The following is an 18,161-nucleotide window of genomic DNA, read 5'->3' as shown; positions in this document are numbered from 1 at the left end:
CACAGAAGGAAATTGGTGAGTATTTATTCACCAAGGCGCCCCCGGGGGTTACAAGAAATAATGGCCACAAGGTAGCAGAGAGCAGATTTAGATTGGACATTAGGAAGAACTTCTTCACAGTTCGAGTGGCCAAGGTCTGGAACGGGCTCCCAAGGGAGGTGGTGCTCTCCCCTACCCTGGGGGTCTTCAAGAGGAGGTTAGATGAGTATCTAGCTGGGGTCATCTAGACCCAGCACTCTTTCCTGCTTATGCAGGGGGTCAGACTCGATGATCTATTGAGGTCCCTTCCGACCCTAACATCTATGAATCTATGAAAAACAGTCCACCTATTTGAGAACAAACTGTAGTCTAAAAGCTTCCTTTTGAAATTTGTACAGCAAAGTTTGCTACTGAATCTTTAAAGTAACTTTGGTTTAAACTTCAAATTGCACAGTATAGAATGATTCTGAACAAAACTTAGTTCCTTTAATCAATTTAGTCAAATGTGGATATGAACAAAGTTATTCTGTTTTTACCACGTCTCCTAAATTGTGCTCAATTCCTTAAAATGCAGGCTGTTGTAAGAGCTCAGCCATCTTTAAGCAATAAATCCAGCAGATTTAACTAACTTCTAAAACATGTTCGAGTCCAAGCCAAGGGTTACTCTAAACCAGTTTTCCTATAAGAACTCAGGTTTCAAAATGCAACCAGCACTCAGAGAGTTCTATTAATCCCAATGGAAAGCATACGCAGCACCTCATAAGCAGGTGCAATCCTCTTTGTCACTATTAAAAAAGATGTTCATAATTTAATACTGTCCTCCCTTGTATTCTGAAGGGAACAGACAGATCAGAAACAATGTACTAGACTAGGTCAATGATTCTCACCCAGGGTGCTGGGACTTGCCAGAGTGCAGGGAGATAAAGCAGGTACAAGGAGATAAGCAGGCATAGAGAGATAAGTGTAGGCTCAGGCTCTGCCTGGTTGCTCCCTTGCCTTAAATGCAGAGCTCCTCTATAAAGAAGTACATACTACAATAAATAAATTAGTTTTTGAAATGAGGTGCAACTCAATTCAAAGGAGTTATGGAGGGGTACCTCAAGCCTAGAAAAGGTTGAGAACCAACATATTAGACGTTAAAATCACAATTCAATTTTTTCTTAATTTTTAATATAACCAAATTCTACGTATGGGCTTCAAGAAAAATTCTCTTGTAAACCAGTGGTCTCCAGCCTTTTTATGGTGAAGATCACTTTTTGGAAGTAAAAGGCACCCCAGGACCTACTGTGAGACCCCCACCCCAAGTGTCCCAGACCTGGCCCAGCTGAGGCCCAATCCCACTTCTGTGCTGCAGCTGCGTTGAGCCACGCCTGCCCGGCAGCCAGACAAATATGGCATCAGGCCCTGGCTTGGCTGGATCTGGAAGGCCGCTGCATGCAGCCTAGTGGAGGCTCTAGAGGTCCATGCCCCTCGCCCCCCCCCCCCCCAGGCTCCGGAGATCTCAGGGGCTTGTGCCCCCCCCCCCCCCCCCAACCTGTGCTCCAGGAGGAGGCTGCTGCTGCGGGCTGCCAACTGCTGCTGCTGCCCAGCCCCCCCTCCCCACCTGTGCTCAGGACAAGGTGGCTGCTGCTGCAGGCTGCTTGCTGTGCCCAGAGCATGGGTGGGGGAAGGGAATGGACTCCAGCGGCAGGAGCCCCCTCACAGGCTCCTGGACAACCAGATCTTCCCAGACCCGGCTGGACCAGGGCTGCCCCCACGCGAGTCCCCACTGCTTAGCTGAAACATATCTGCACATGGCCAGCTTGCAGCAGGGATTGAGGCGCAGCAGCAGCCGCCACTGCCATCTCCACCCCTGCAGAAAGGGGCAGGAGCCCCTCCCTGCATCTGTGGAGGAGCCCCCCACACTCCAATCCTCCCACCACTCAGCCAGACTGGGGCACCACTTATCTTTCCCTGCCCCTGGCTGTGCCACACGGCCAGTCACTCACTGCAGGGGCCTCAATCTGGCCCCCTTTCCTTTCCCTCCTGCAGACTGACCTGCTGGGGCTGGGGGCGGTGTGCGCATGAGTACACACCCTACTGTCCCCCAGCCCAGGATCAACCAAAACAGGCTCCTGGATCCACAGGTTGGTGACCACTGTTGGAAACAAATGTTTCCACTTTGACTAGCCTCTCTCTCAAGGATACAGAAAAAAAACCCAACTGATCCAGACATTATATACTTAGCATTCATTTCGTTGTCATGTGTCTGACTTTACAAGAATATATTAGTTTTAAAACTAATCTTATTCTTCCTAAACGGATGTTATGCAGGAAGATGCTGGGGGAGTTGATCTAATTCAGATACCTAGAAAAAGGCCTCTTAATTATAGCTAACCATTGTAAACAAGACAAAATAGCCATGTCACATTTTGATCACTGGGAAAAGCTTCATTCTTTCCCTGCAATTTATTTTAAGGTTCCATATCATTTCCCACTTATATTTCATCACTTCTTCTATTAGAGTTTCTTTCTGCAAGGTATTCCAAGGAGAGAATGGAATTTAATCATGTCACCAACTCTTCTCATTTAAGACAATGGTTTCCAAAATCAGCTGCTTGTCCAAAACATGTATTAGGATATATTAGTTAGCAGCATGTTTTTATTTGGATAAACGCACATGACAGGTTATCTCCTAGAACACAACGCTTCAGTTTCCATCATTACCCCGTCTTCCCCAACTTCAGGCTTCGCTGCCATTACTTGAAACTTGAAAGGTTCAGTAGGCAAAACAATACCTTTCTTGCTTTCATCACTTCCCTTTCAGCTAGGTCTCCATTTCCACACTGAGGTTAAAGCTCAATGTCTCTAGTATCAAACTTTCAAAAGGCAGTTATAATGACACAAATAATTCAGCACAACATGGAAGTTCAACAGTTGAAAGAGGGTCATTTCTATGGGGCTTTCTGTAAAAGGCAGGGTAGGGTGCTTGTCACTTTGAGAACACTAATCCTTCTATGGTGAAGAGAAGTCATTAGCCATTTTAACTAGTACTTTAAAGACTAACTGGTTCAGAAGCATAAGTGTTTGTTGGTAACACAGTCAACTTTATAGCATCTGATTAAAAAAGGCTGTCCCACATGAAAGCTCACTGACTAACATGGCTAATGACTTCTCTCCACTGTAGAACGAGTGGTGTTCAAAAAGTGACAAGAACAGCTAGTGTTAAACGCAGTGTCACAAACCTACCTGCTCAGAGCAAAAATAAAAGCTTTGCTTCGACACGCTATGCATAAAGTTACTACACATGAAACAGCCATAATGGTCTGAGGATGCAAGATAAAGTTTGGGGTTTAAGGAAACCAGAAATGTGAATACCATAAAGATAATTTAAGGAAGTGTTGTGAATATTCAAAATGAGGTATTCCAAAGGAGTGCTATAAACTTTGGAACAGGGGTGTTATACTCATCTTGTACCCCAGGCCAGATCTGGACCTTGAAGCTCCTTGTGGGTTAGAACCAGCCCTGGGCACATGGTGGTGGTGGCAGCTCCAGCTCCAACCCAGGACATGCAGCAGCAGTTTCAGTTCTGGCACTGGGCATGCAGCACAGCTCCTGCTCCTGCTGCATTCCGTGCCAAAACTGAAGCTGCTGCCACTCTATGCAACAGTGGCAGCTCTAGCTGTACTAGTTGGCAAATGATGGTAGCAGTGGCACCAGCTCCAGTAGGGGGGTGGCAAGGCTGGCAAGCAAGGAGCTGCAGCTGCAGCAGTGATGATAGGTGAAGTGGCTGGAGGATGATCAGGGCTGTATCAGCCTTCACGCTCCCTCCTGTTGCCGATTGCCATGTCTACTGAGGCTCAACGGCCCCAGATTGGGGCAGGCTCCACTCCACAACTTCTAGTGATCTACCGATAGCCCAGGGGATGGACCGGACAGGGCAGCACCACAGGCCATCCATTTCACACCCCTGCTTTAGAATATTACAAAAGATAGAAACAACATCGTAAAGGACAACCACAAAGAAGCAAGCACTAAGGAAAATAAGAACAAAGGCTTATGCTCTCTTAGCCTGTGGAAAGTGAAAACACACATCTCAAATAATTTTAAAGGGAAAATGCACACTACATGAGTTTGGTTCATACTGTGTTCTCTACTTACATGCAGATCAGATAAGCACAGTTCACTTCCCTGAACAAAAAAAATACCAGTCCCAGTCTTCTGCTTCTAGCTTATATTTCAACTGGTTAAGTGCATGAACCACTTGAATGCATAAGTATTCTTTGGACCCATCACCTACTTTGCATTGCAACTGTGCTTTACCACTTAATTTGTGAATACATGTGGCCAATTTGAGAGCTTCTAAAGTAGCCCTGACCTTACTAGATCCTGTCAATTTAAGGCTGCTATTAGAGGTATAAGATGCTTTGAAAAATGAGGCAAGGAGGTCAAAAAACACACCCCATATGGTTTCTGTAGTTAAATAGCATTGTTTTTATTGAGTTCCAGTAAGTGCATAGCTTTTTTTTTTTCTTCAGTCTGGTGTGCAGGCACTTAAATGGAACAAACTATATACCAGAAGCATAAAAAGAAATAAAACTGGTCTAAAAGGGTTTTAATAGACATTTTAAAAGTGAGAGTAAGAATATACACACAAAAAAGGATTTGTAATTAAATGACAATCCAAAAGACCAAAGACCGAGTTCACCATCTCTCCTAAATCCAACTGTAAAAGCACCTAGATGCTACCAGTTTTCTCGTCCTTCTATCCATTGTCTCATGTTTGCCACCTTTCTAATGAACACATTTGAATGGTAAGTAAAATTATAGAACAGTATAAAAATAGTTGCCCTGTTAATCTAGTTAGCAGCCAAATGAGCTAGAAGCAATTTACTATATTTACTCGAGTACAAGATGAGGTTCTTCTTCCCCAGTCAGCATGTGGAAAAGAACCCCCTGTCTTAGGATCACAGACAAGGAAACTTCGTTGTCCATCATTAAACTGCTGCTAAAAGACAAAGTTGATTAAATGTAGCCAACACTGAGCATGACTATAAAACAGGGGTGGGCAAAGTCCAGACCACAGGCTGGATCCAGCCAGCAGTGGACTCCATTTCCCAGCAGCCACTACCCACATGATTGAAGCCAGTCTCCATGGAGACCCCAGCCACTGCACTGTGATGGCACAAGGCTGGGGTTACCATGGAGGGTGGGCAGCAGGGCAGGGTAAGGGGCTGCTCCAGAGCCACTGGGATCTTGTCGCAGGGGCAGCTTGGTCCAGGGCCAGGGCAGAACTGCAAACTGTAGCCTGCATGCTCTGGGCAGGGACACGCAGGCAGTGGATCTCAGCTCTGCCCCGGCTCAGGACCACGCTGTCACCACTGCAAGGACCCGGAACAGAGCCACAAACTGCTGCCTGCATGCCCCTGCCAGAAGCCTGCAGGCGGCAGATTATGGCTCTGCCCTGGACCCAGGACCAAGCTGCCCCTGCCACAAGATCCCAGTGGCTCTGGAGCAGTGCTCTGTCCTGCCAGTGTGGCTGGTGCCAGTCTCCATGGCAACCCCAGCCTTGTGATATCACAGCACAGCAGCTGGGGTCTCTACAGAAACTGACCCCAGTCATACAGGTAGTGGCTGCTGGGAAATGGAAGCTAACTATTGGCCAGATCCACCATTTTCCCCACTCCTGCTGTAAAACATATAATTCATATGGGATAAGCATACCAATGAAAATCTACAAAGGTAGCTTAATACAATTTATCTGATTAAAATATATGGTAGTGCGCATTGCATGCAGTCCCCATCAGTGCCAACTCTTTTTCAAGTCATAGCAAGCCACTAACACAATACATTTCGACTTCATCTTCACTCCCATAGCTAATCTGCACCTTTCATTCCCATCTCCAAGGATTCCTGTTTCTTCTTCAGCCTTAAATGTCTGGCAAACATCACCAAACAAGGCCCCAACAGTTCACCCACAATCCCTCTGTGGCCTCCTCTTTCAGACTATTGCATATGATTAGTGAGGCCCCACCCTCCATCAAGTGGAGCTGGACCAGGTTGCCCAGAGCCTCATCTGTATATATATTTTTAAAAGATCCCAGGACTTGTGACAAGAACACCCAGTTCCAGCCATAAGTGGGGGGGAAGGGCAAATTAGCACATGGTGGGGTGTATATGGGGTATTCACATATACTGAGCAGTACTGAGATGTGGGGTTACCATGGCTTGAAACACTGTTGACTCTGTTAGAACCCAACCCAATGAGCTAGATGGTAATTTATAAGCCTTTTGGCTTTGGACCAATATCATGTATAGTTTGTACTATATATAAAATTGATATCAAAGTCCTGTTTAAAAGTGTTTCATGGAGTACCTGTGCCAAAAACCCTTGTAGCAGATTCAAAAAAGGTAAACTGCATCAACTGTGCCCAAACTAAGTCTATGGGTACCTGTTGCAATCTGCCTATGTGCAAATTTTACTCCTCACTTTCACATGCTCAGGAAGAGCAGGGACTGACAGTAAGTGGGGTGAGGGGGGAGAGAGATATTGGGGGGGCAAGAGAGCAAGGGGACTACCTGACCTCCCCCCCCCCCCCCCGATTTATTTTCCCTGTTGTAGAAGCGGGAGGAGGACAAATTCAAGGAAAATCTCCAATCATTAGATTCCATACCTGGAAAATTGTAACAAATGTATAAATTTCCCATATATAGAACCTAATTATTAGGGGGGGGTCTTATATTTGTGTAAATGCAGTAGTTGCTTCATAAGTGATATCTCATTGCTTCTCTCCTCCTTTCTAGGTTAGTAAAGCTAATTTCCCAGATAAATACAAAGAACCTTAGAAAAAATATAAATTCCAGCTACTAGTGGAGACATCTACCCATGCTGTAAAGGCAAAGTAATACGTGCTGGAGTTTACTGCTCAAGACTGCTTTGTTTAAACATGTGCCCGGGACCACAGCATGTTGAGCTGGGTCAGAACAACCCCAGCTAGCAGAGATTTGATGCCGACTCATCCAAAAAAATGTCAGATAATTGTCAGTGGACAGGAAGTTTTGATAAAATACTTGGTGTCTGAATATAATGATGTACATATTTTAATAATTTAATGCTGTTTTTAAATAGAAATGCATACTAACTTAAAACTTAAGCCTGATCAGCATGCCTTCTCCCTCACCCCCCTTCTCTGTTTTTATTGTGTTTATATTTGCAACTGCTAATGGAGAATATTTTAGTTTACAAGGACATTATGAAATTTATGTCACCAACCATACAATTCTTTGCCTTAAGTGCTTAGGTTTTACATATAAAGCAATACGAAACATTATCCCAGAGCCAACATGAGTAGTTTAGTTTTGAACATTCATATATGGAATTTCCCTGCTTCTTTTAAACATCTTTTGTTTGGTTTGGTTTTTGTAATATCAAATGGAGGTCAGCAGAATATCAGTTTCGCCAGCCCCATTTGTACCTTTAGTCTTAGAAACTGCGCTAGTTGCTTTTCTGGTGAAAAAAATTGTTAGCAAACATGGAAAACTCTTGTTAACAAGGCTGCATTATGCAGAAGCAAAACAGTCATCCCACTCTTTGCTTAATACAAGAGTTAATGAGAGGCTGTCAAGCAAACATATTCTCCATTAGTTTTTCTTATGACATTTTTGATGATAGAATAATCTATTCCTTTCAAGTATCCACAATATCTTTAAAATATTCCTGCCTTGAAAACTTCCTGATGAGTCAGCATCAAATCTAACCAAACTCTTGTTTTCATGCATCACTTAGCACAGAAATATTTCAAGAGCTGCTCATACATTTCAAAAAGGAAGATTATCTATGTGATTTAGAGGGAAACAGAAATAAATTAAAATGCTTACATTCAGCAACCATTTAAGTCTTCTTACATTCAAATCCAAAATGAACACTAAATAATAGACAATACTAAATGTCTGACAGCTTATTTCTGTGAAGGTGTAGGTGTAACTGACCTTGGGTTTCAAAAGAGTTCAAAATTGTCTTATATAGGAATTCTGACTACAGCCTTGACTATGGAAAGACTGGGCACCACAGGGTTTAATCATTAAATTAAATAGGTTTATAAAATGTATACTTGCTTATTTTGGAGCATCGCATCAGTGTTTGCATGCACTAGGTTTTCAAATAAATTGAGCTTTGGAGTGTCGCATCAGTGTTTGCACATACTTGGTTTCTGAATGAATTAAGCACACTGCAGAAGAGCAGGATGGTCCAGCACTGCCCCCTCAGCCCAGGGCCCCCCACCCCATGCCCTGCCATGCAGCTGTGGGAGCACAGAGCCAGCAAACAGCACAAGAAAAAAAAGTGGAAGCAATTCGAAAGCAAAAGCAATTCAAAGGAGTAAACTACAAAAAAGTCACAGCTCCACCTGGCAGACAAAGAGGCTCATTACATATCTTTGACTGCCTTTGTGTTTGCATGCAATGAATCCATGGATGCGACGCTTTAATTTGCGACGAGAAACTAAACTACATCTGAGGAGTTTAATGCTCCAGAAAGACTTTTAAAGCATCCAAAAAACCCACTCATGCAAACAGTCATGCTGTTGCAGCGCAAGAAAGGGCAAAAAATGTGGGGTGTACAAAGGGCCACTATGATCACTCCATAGGTCCCATACACTTGCAGAATTGGAACTAGAATCCTTATATTATAGACTCAAACTAAAAGTTTCTAACTCTGAAACTAAAAAAAACCTTGTCAAACCTCAACCCTTCATGCCTATGTGCTTAAACCTTAGCATATCAGTAATCTCTATTTAAATCCAGGTGACAAGCACATACTTAAACGCAAGCATGTAAATAAAGCATTTGCAGAATTGGAAAATTTTAAAAAGCCAACAAGCTGTTTTGAGACAGATGGAGGCAGACAAAAAAAAAAAAAAAAAAAAAAAAAAAAAATCAAAAAAAAAAATCAAGACTTCAAATCTGGGTTAAGCTAGGTCTAAATTAACCAACTGGACAAATCTGAATCATGCTATGGTCTTCAGAGTAAAACAGATAATTAAGCTAACCCAGCTTTCCAAATCAAAGTTAGAAAGACAGAGCTGGAAAAACAGAAGCCAGTAGCAAACTTGTTCAAATTTTTGCCTCTATGTTCTAATATAGCTACTTTTCTGAAATAGAAACTGCACAAAACACACTCAGGACAGAATTGTAAAATGGTGAAGAGATGCATTTTATCCTCTGCCCCTTTCCAAGAATCTAAGCACTCTATTTTCCTATATATCTAAGCCCCGAGGGAACAGCAGGTTGAACCCATACTGGTTTAGTACTTCATGTATACTGCAGAATTGTCTAAAAGAATCAGAGGTTCAGAACTCCATTATGCTGCCCAGAAACAGGGTGATACATTATTTGCCCTAAAGAGCTTAATAAGGAACCTCAGAAAACTTTGAACTTTGCAGCTTAAGCTACTAAAAGAGTAACTTGACTTGAGCTAGTCAAGCTTTAAGCACCTTTACAGAAATTAAATGAGACCATTATGTGCCTATACAAACTTATAACACATAAGGATGTTAACATACATTTACCTTTCCATCACTTTTCCACTCACACAGTTGTATGGCCCCAATAAAAGGTGTCTATACATGTGCTTGGGGGCATTTTAATTAGAGCAGTTCCTGGAAAGTCGCTTTAATTAAAATGCCACAGCATCACATGGATTAAGCCCCCACGCATTTAAAAATGGCTGTGGGACATGAACTAAAGATCATTCAACATGCTTTAACTAAAAGCGCCCCAGCAGCCACTTTTAAACCGACAGACGCTTATACACCTGACACTGCGGCAATGCTATAGCATTCTAATGAGACTGTGGAGCAGACACAATTAATCAGGTCTGCTCCAATGCATTCCAATTAGAACATGTCAGAGCATGTGTATAGGTACCCAAAATGATAATTTTATAAATTCTGCTCAGTTGCCCTGAAAAACAACAACTTAAAAAAATAATTAGGGTTTTTTGGGGGGAGGGGGCAGAGGGTGACAGCAAAGGGGAATTGACAGAGAAAAAAAAGGTAAATGAAGACTTGGACCAAGTTTACTGCACAGAGTAAGCAACTATGACTAGATCAGTTCTAAAAGTAACCTAGTCAAACTTCCAATAGGCCCATTTTAAATCTGCTAAAGTGCATATGTGTTTTTAAGTGCATATGTATTCAGAGTTTATGCTACTTAATATCAATTTAGATAATCTCATACGATTTTATACCACAGATAAGGTTAAAGAAACCCAAATCGAAAGAAGGCCTTCAATTAAGAGATGGAGGAAAGAGTGCCAGTGTGCAAAAGAGGAATCTCAAGGAAGCATAAAATTGGTTTTTGGTGCCACTTTAGAACACACAGGTCATAAAGCAATTTACAAAACATGTCATATGACAGTGGTTCAGCATACCAGGGATCTGAAATGTCAACATCAAAAAAATCTTCAATTGCCAGTATCTCAGAGGCACAAGGCTTCCACCACTCCACACAACAGCATCACAGACGCCTTCTTCCACAAGGACCTTCACCTCCAACAGTTTTCCTCCCTGTTCCACTGAGTCCCTCATGCTCCACAATCACTTCATTTTTTTGCCAAAGCCAATTTCAAGCTCCTTGTTTTCCTATATTCCAAGTAGACAAGGTTGTTATTGTTTCACACTAAACATAGCATTAAGCTATGATGTTTCAATTTAACTCTGTCCCCAAGAAATACATTTTTTAAATGCATATCACTGGATCCAGTGCTCAACTATACTATGCCCACATCAAACAGGAAGAGTCCTGCTGAAATACAGTATTCTATTTTATCTGAAAGTTATACTACCATCTAGAGGCTTATGCTTTTAGACATTTTCAGAAGCAACAGCACAGAAGGAAGAGATGACAACTGGAATAAGACATAAAACTAATTGGATGGAACAAGGTCTGTAAAAGCAACAATATCCAGTGGACAAGAAATATTTTTCCCTGCCATTTGAGCTGGCTGCATTTCATTAAACTCTACTAGATGGTCTTTGATCACGTGGATGTTGTCTTATGTATTCTTAGATATACATGAAGTTGTTTGGGTGATGAAATCAATGTCAATAATCCTACAGCAACTTATTTAGACTTTTTTAAGAGCAACAGAAGGTACCACTGGGAAGATGCACAGGAGGTCACAAAATCAGAAAATATGGTACCTCAACTAGGTTAATCTTATATACCTGAATATTCTGTTAATATTAACAAGTCTCCAAATAAGCATAAATATTTATCCTTCCCTGGAAGGTGAGTGACCCTTAACTACCCATGCCCCCCCCCAAAAAAACAACCCACCCCTAAAAGTTAAAAACTATACCAACTAGCTAAGCCAATATCTACTTTTATCAACATTCTCTGGTGAGAGTTTAGTTTCTAGTTGCTCTTGGCTATGATATACATGCAGGCAGTAACTAGACAACACTTTGTTCTGCAGACCACTGTATGAAGTTCCCAAACAGTCTCTCTGATCTTTGACTGCTTAGTCCTTAAAACGGTTCATTCTTCCAGCCATCATGAAGGGCTCCACAGAACAGAATGCAACAAGGGAAACACCAGAAGGAGCTATGCCCTGTGCTGACTAGCATTTACAGTTCATATTTCCTCATGTCAAACCCCTAACTTGGTCTTTCTCTAGAACTACAGTACTCAACTTTTTGGGCTCATAGGCCAGATCAGTGAGGCAGGGCAGGTCCACAGGCCTGATCCAGCCATGCACGCCAGGATCGAGGCCTGCAAACTCTGAGGTCCAGCACTGCACCTTCCCTTCCCTGAGCTCCAGGAGCAGGTCTTCAGAGTCTGAGTACTACCCCCTCACTCGAGGATTGGTCCTCGGAGCCTGGCACCTCCTCCTCCCACCCTAGCGCACCAGAATTGGGTCCCAAGGGTCCAGCACTGCCCCCTCCAATTTCCGACATACCAAGATTGGGTCCTGAAGGCCTGGTGCTGACCCCTGCAGGCCCCCCACACCAGGATTGGGGCCTGGGGCCTGATGCTGCCCCTAACTTGCCCTGCACACTGGGATCAAATGTCCAATCCAGCAGGCAGGCCCCAGGGCTCCCCATATGTCTGGAAATTTGGTGGTAGGGGAGCAGTCCCACTGCTCTCCTGCCAAATTTCTGGACTATGGGGAGCCCTGTGGACTAATGACATGTGGCCATGGGCCAGATATGGTTTGCAAGCTGTCTGTTACAAACTCCCCTGCTCCAGAAGCTCTATAAGATTGCTACAAAACCATACAGATCTAAATTTAGCTCTAATCCCACCTCCTCAATCTGCTTAGTTTCTTGTCCTTGCTTAGGGACTCCATGTTTCATACCATGACTTGACTATGGAGGGTGAGTACCCAATACTGAACCCCTTCATGGGGGTAGTTAAGGTTTTTAACATAGAGAAGGGCATAACAAGAACCAATGGCTGAAGTTAAAACTAGAGAAAGTCAAGAAAGAAATAAACTATTTTTCTGAATAGCAAAGCCAGTTAATTATTGGAACCAACTACTAAGGGAAGTGGCAGCTTCTCCATCTCTTAGAGTCTTCAAATCAATAAATGCCTTTTTGGAAGATGTGTTTTGACCAAATGCATGTTATTAACAACAATACAGAAGTACTTGTGTGAAATTCTAGGGACTGTGTTATACATGAGGTCAGACTAAATGGTCCAATGGTCTTGAATTTATCATCCATGTACATCAGCCACTGTTGGCAGGTAGGCAACAAAGAACCTGAAGACCGCTTCAATGACCCACATCGTTGGAAAGGAGACAGAGATACATCTGAGCTCACTGTAATGATGCGTCTCTGCCATGGTGCTCTAAGCTTTTCTGCTGCTCTATGACCAAATCTTGCATCCTGCTAGACAAATCCACTCAGCCTCAACTATTGCTTATACCTATCCCCAGACTGCAGCAGAATGAATACCTGAGTCCTGTTAGTTTCAATTCTTCCCAGAGGGAACCAGAAAACAGCAGTGAAGACAGACAACAACACTGATCAGTTTTCACTCTTCTGCAGCCTGTGGAAAATGAGCCGTAACTGTGGTGTTAGAGCTATCTGCCTCATACATATGATAGTACAACACTTATTTGTATAGGGTAGGACAAAGTCACCAAGTCTCAGACCCAACATGCTCAGTTTACACAAACATAAGTCAGTCCTGGCCCAATTATGTCCTTTCTTTATATTTAGGCAGTAGGAAGGGTAGGGTAGCACTTTAGAGACTAACTGGTGCCACTGTGCCCTACCTTCTGCCTCACTTCAGAATAACCTGGCTAAGGACCTACTTAGAAAGCTTTATAACTAGAAGAGCAAAAAACATTAAATAGATCTTAACATCTGTATTTGCCTAGGGAAGTTTCCCGCTCATCATAGGCAAGTGGGTAATTCCAGGCCTGCTATAAAAAAGTAAACCTCTCATCAGAGAGAAGGTTGTAGGTTTTTTGTTTGTTTTTTTTAACCAAATTCAACTGCAAGCCTATTCGTAACATTTCTCCCCTCCAATCTTGTACCTGACATTGCTGCTGATAAAAACAGCCGCTATAACCATAAGCATGAATGATCTCCAAATATATCACAAAAGTAATATAGGTTAGTCTTAACTCTCAATTAAGGCAGAAGGCAGGACAGAGATGCACCTTATGGACTACTTGGATAAGAGATTCATAAGCTTTTGAGCGTGAAAGCTCACTTCATCAAATACTAGCTGCTAGAAACTTCTCTCTGACTTGGATTAATCTTTAAAATGTATTTCTACCCAGCCTTATGCTTGACTTCCAACTACTTCTCTCAGTCCTCAGTTAAGATACAGATCACCTGCTCTGTTCTTCCCCCAGTGAATGCAAGAAGTTTTACAAAGTTTACTGTAATGTTCAAGCCAGTTTTTAAAGTCCTACCAGTCAACTTCTGCCTCCAGCCCATGCCTGGGCATCCTTCAGAAGTGCTGCAGGACTAGTTGGGCAGGTATTTGGCAAACCAAGCGAGGCTGGGATATTGGTTAGTGTGTTTCTATTTTTGTTTTCTCCTGTACTAAATGCATTTTCCTGTTTTGTAAGTTATTCTGTTCCCCTATTATTGTTCTATTCTGTTCTCCTATTATTGCTGTTGGGAAGGGTGACATACAACAAACAAACAAACAAACAAACAAACAAACAAACAAACAAACAAACAATGAAAATAAAGGCACATGTGTCAAAAAGACCTTGTTTTATGACAGCAGAATTGCCTACAGAAAATAAGCTATGTTACCCCCAGGAAAGACTGCCTTTAGTATATCTAAAAATTTATTAAATGCTTTAATTTCTAATGCTGGACATGGCCATACAAATACTTAGTTTGTGCTTTTATGGGTCCTAATAGAGAAAACAAGCACCGTCTTAATTAAATAGCCCTCGTGACAAAGTCAATACACCCTGCTGGGTATGAAACAGAGCCTTAAGGAAAATGGTGACCTACAACAAACAAAATAGTGCTGAATACTACAAGACTCAACTGGTAAGAACAACAGCAAAGATCCTGTAAAGTCCCCTAGAAAACAGTAATTTTAGGTGAGGATGGGAGGGTTTAAACGCTGAAGAGCATCTTACAAAACCCACAGTTGTCTCAACTGCATGACAAAACACAAGAAAAACTTGAAAGCTTGGTGAACACTACAAATATTGGCTGTAAGCACAAGAGTACTCTGGAGATGGGAGGGAGTAATTCCTACTATATACTTTCTACAATACTGAAAAAAGATGCACTGAATTTATCCTCAATGTTTGTTTTTTTAATGAGATTAGGCACTGCCTGTACATTAAAGAAGTTTTCTTGTAATGCAGCCATAAAAATAATGGCATATTTGGACATCATCCTAATTCTTGCAGTTGCAGTATAAAAAATAATATCATTACTTAGAATGGCATTTTTGCTTAATGAGGCATTTTCACAAGCTAGTCCTAATCACAATAACCAACACAAATGTAGGACTAGACTAGACCAGACCAAAACCTGCACAGAAAGGAGGATCCTTTGAAATAGGCAGAGCCCCAAGTATATTAAAACAAAGTTAAAAAATCTTAACAAAACTTTAAACACAGCAAAACAGAACAGCATTAGAATTTCTAAGCTTTAAATTACTTTTTTGCCAGACCATGTTCAAAGAGCAAAAAACAAATGACAATTTTACCCATTTTCCATTTACAAGATGGCAATATTCTGCAGATTTCAGCAAGATCCAGTTACTTCATTGCTAGCCGAGTCTAGATGCGGCAAGATATTCTCTCCAAGAAAATTGCTTGGCTTTTCAAGATGATGGTGTTTTTTAAAGGGTTGTGTTTGGCTTCAAATGTTTGCCTAGCGACTATCCTGGAACCTAATAGCCCTTGAGCATTCAAGTAGCAGAGAGGTGTTGCCAAATATTAGGAACTTTGTCAATTCCAACATAGCCCCTTCAGTGTTGCCAAAATCAACTGGGTCTGGGCCAGGGCCAAGCAGCCCCCATCAATGCCAAGCCCAAGCCGAATCATATCTTCCTCTGCACACAGTCCACCCAACCAAGCCTCTAGCAGAGTTAAGAAGGTATGTTTGGCTGTGTGTAGAGCCAGCAAAAAAGTAGAAAAACATCAAAATTCTAAAGATCCCTAGCAACCTGGCTTCCTTTTTCAGAAAATGATTGCAAGCAGGTAAAAACAAATTTAAAGGGAAACAAAAGAAACTCATACAAAGAGGCAGATTCCACAACTAACTTAGAGGAGTATTTTCCTTTGAATTTTCCCACTATGCACAAATTTCTCCCTCCATCATGCTTAAAAACCAACAAAAATTGAAGTGATACTCAATTTCATCACCAGCATGAAAGTGAACAGTCACCATGTTTTAGCCAAAAAGCCTGTTTACCTGATCCTGTGAAACTGACATGCTGGGGAACCAGCTGAAACACTGTCCACCTGACTTGCAAGGTTAAACCAGCTTTAGCTTTCTGAAGTAATAAAGGAAGATTACATAGATAAGGCAGATGAGGCAGATACTCACACCTGAAATGCTGTGCGTGTGATAAGCATGTGCGTGATGGTGAAAAAATAATCTGAGATTAAACATTAAATCCCACTTCTCAGGTGTGGACTGAGGGAATTTTTAAAGGGCAACTTGAAGGGAGAAAGGAGAATTGTTTTGGCAGAAAAAGAAATTATTCATTAGATCTTTTGAAGAAACGATTAGGCAAAAGAAAGTTATCAGATGAATTCTTTGATAGACGCAGGAAAGGCAATGCTTCAGGCACCACAATATTCCATATTTAATGCTGCTAATAACCAAGTCTTGGCAAGGATACTTGTTTTCCAGAATATTTCAAATAACAAGAGCCAAAACTAGAATGCTAATAGTACCTTTTTTCACCTTCTGGAAAGGAGCTTACTTGTTCCCAGAAGGAAACTAAGGGGAAAGCTTGTGCTTCTCTGAACCAGGTAGTCTACAAGGTGCCACCCTGCCCTGCCCAAACACTGTAGCTGTTAATGAACTAGAGAGTCACCTAGTCTCTTTCCTACAGCAATGCTGGGGAGAACCTTTACTAGTTTACTAGTGCTCCAGGCCAAAACCTGTTCTATTGGAGCTACCCACGCAGCTGGGGTGGCACATGAAGTTCCCCCAAAGCCCTGTAACAGCTGGATATTTTCTTGATGTCAGGAAATGCTTCTTGCTGTGCTGCCTAAAGTGTCCTTTACTGCTAGCCTGCCTGATGACTGTTTGCTGGGCAGAAAACAGGGTAGATTTAGACTTTATAGACTAACGGGGGGGGGGGGGGGGGGGGGGGGGGGGGATAAACAAACAAGCTTTCATGGGCTTGAGATCAATTTATCAGATGCTTAACACAGAATCCAATGAAATGAGCTTCAGACCATGAAAGCTTCTTTTCACTCACTTTCATGTGTTTATATGCACACAGTTTTATTTACTCTGTGTATATATACACACACAAAATGTCTATTTTATACATTTCATCTGTGTTTGTATTACACAAACACCCCCCCCACACCATTTCACCTGTGGGGGCATGTGTGTATCATAATGCACACACACACTTGTAATCTGTGTGTATTTTACACACAGACAGGCACACACACACGTGTAATGTATGTATGCATACACATGTGTGTATACCCAGCAGGGGCAAGGCCAAGAGAGGCTTCAGTCAAGCAGAGGACAGGGGAAAGTCGCATTTACCAGACTAACCAAAGAGTGTGTCTCTGTGCATTTGTCTGTGCGTGAGCATGTGTGTACGTGCAAAATACATAAACACACATTTCCTGAACGTGTACACAAACGCACAGGTGCACACTCTTCAGTTAGTTGATAAGGTGCGACTTTTCCCCTGCCCTTGGCCATTCCCCTGCTGGGTATATCTGTGTGTACACAGACATCCACACATGCGCATACACACATACGTGAGCATGAACCTTACAGACTAACCAGTGTCATGCGTGCAGGGCCGTGTGCACAGACACACGCGCACACGCACTGCTGAGTGTCCAGACGCGGCTCTCCCCTGCCCCGTGCCCGAGGATCCCCGGCCCGTGTGTGCGTGTGCGGGTGCGCGGGGCCCGTGGCGGGCGGGGGATGCGAAGACGGTCCCTCACCAGAAGAAGGTGTTGGTGCCGTCGTCGTACACCTCGGACTCGGTGCTGCGGCGCAGGGCGGAGGGCGAGCCCGGCTCTGCCGGCCCCTCCGCCCCCGGGGCCCCGCCGTTGGGCTGCGGTGGTGGTGGCTGCTCCTCCAGGGCGGCCTTGCCCAGCGCCGCAGCGGGCCCGCGCCTGTCGCCGCGCCGCATGGCGCTGCCTGCCCGGCCCGACCCTGCCCTGCCCCTCGGGCCACGGGCTGAGGCGGCGCCACTCTCCAAGCCGGGCGGCCCCAAGGGGCGGCAGCAGCGCCGCGCGCAGGGGGCGGGGCCTCGTCACCCATGGCCCCCGCCCCCCGGCGGCCGCGGTGCTCAGGGCGCAGGCGCACGGGGGCGGTTTAAGGCGGGGGCTCGGGCGCGCGGCCCTTCTCGCGTCTGATTGGAGGGCGCGCATGGGGCGTTGCCTTCGCCGTTGCGGGGTGGGGCCAAGGCTCCCGGGCGGAGGGATGGGTTGCCATGGCAACCGCGAGGCAGGGCGGCCCCTCTGCCCAAAGCAGGCAAGGCCTGAGACGCAAAGC

General features: G+C 43.6%; 1 protein-coding gene across 1 annotated transcript in view; it reads right to left on the bottom strand.

Annotated features, from left to right (window-relative positions):
* Positions 1–17,897, bottom strand: part of PTDSS2 (phosphatidylserine synthase 2) — a 79,877-nt gene extending 61,980 nt beyond the window's left edge. The window contains exon 1 of the mRNA XM_006275057.4: positions 17,606–17,897. Coding sequence (XP_006275119.1) covers positions 17,606–17,796 — 191 coding nt within the window. The 5' untranslated portion in view covers positions 17,797–17,897. The remainder of the gene's footprint in view (positions 1–17,605) is intronic.
* Between the last annotated feature and the right edge of the window lie 264 nt (positions 17,898–18,161).

Source organism: Alligator mississippiensis, chromosome 2 (genome assembly GCF_030867095.1).
Source record: "Alligator mississippiensis isolate rAllMis1 chromosome 2, rAllMis1, whole genome shotgun sequence".
In the NCBI taxonomy this organism is placed as follows: domain Eukaryota; kingdom Metazoa; phylum Chordata; order Crocodylia; family Alligatoridae; genus Alligator; species Alligator mississippiensis.
Note: the sequence above shows the minus strand (reverse complement) of the source record. Positions and strands in the feature narration are given on the sequence as shown.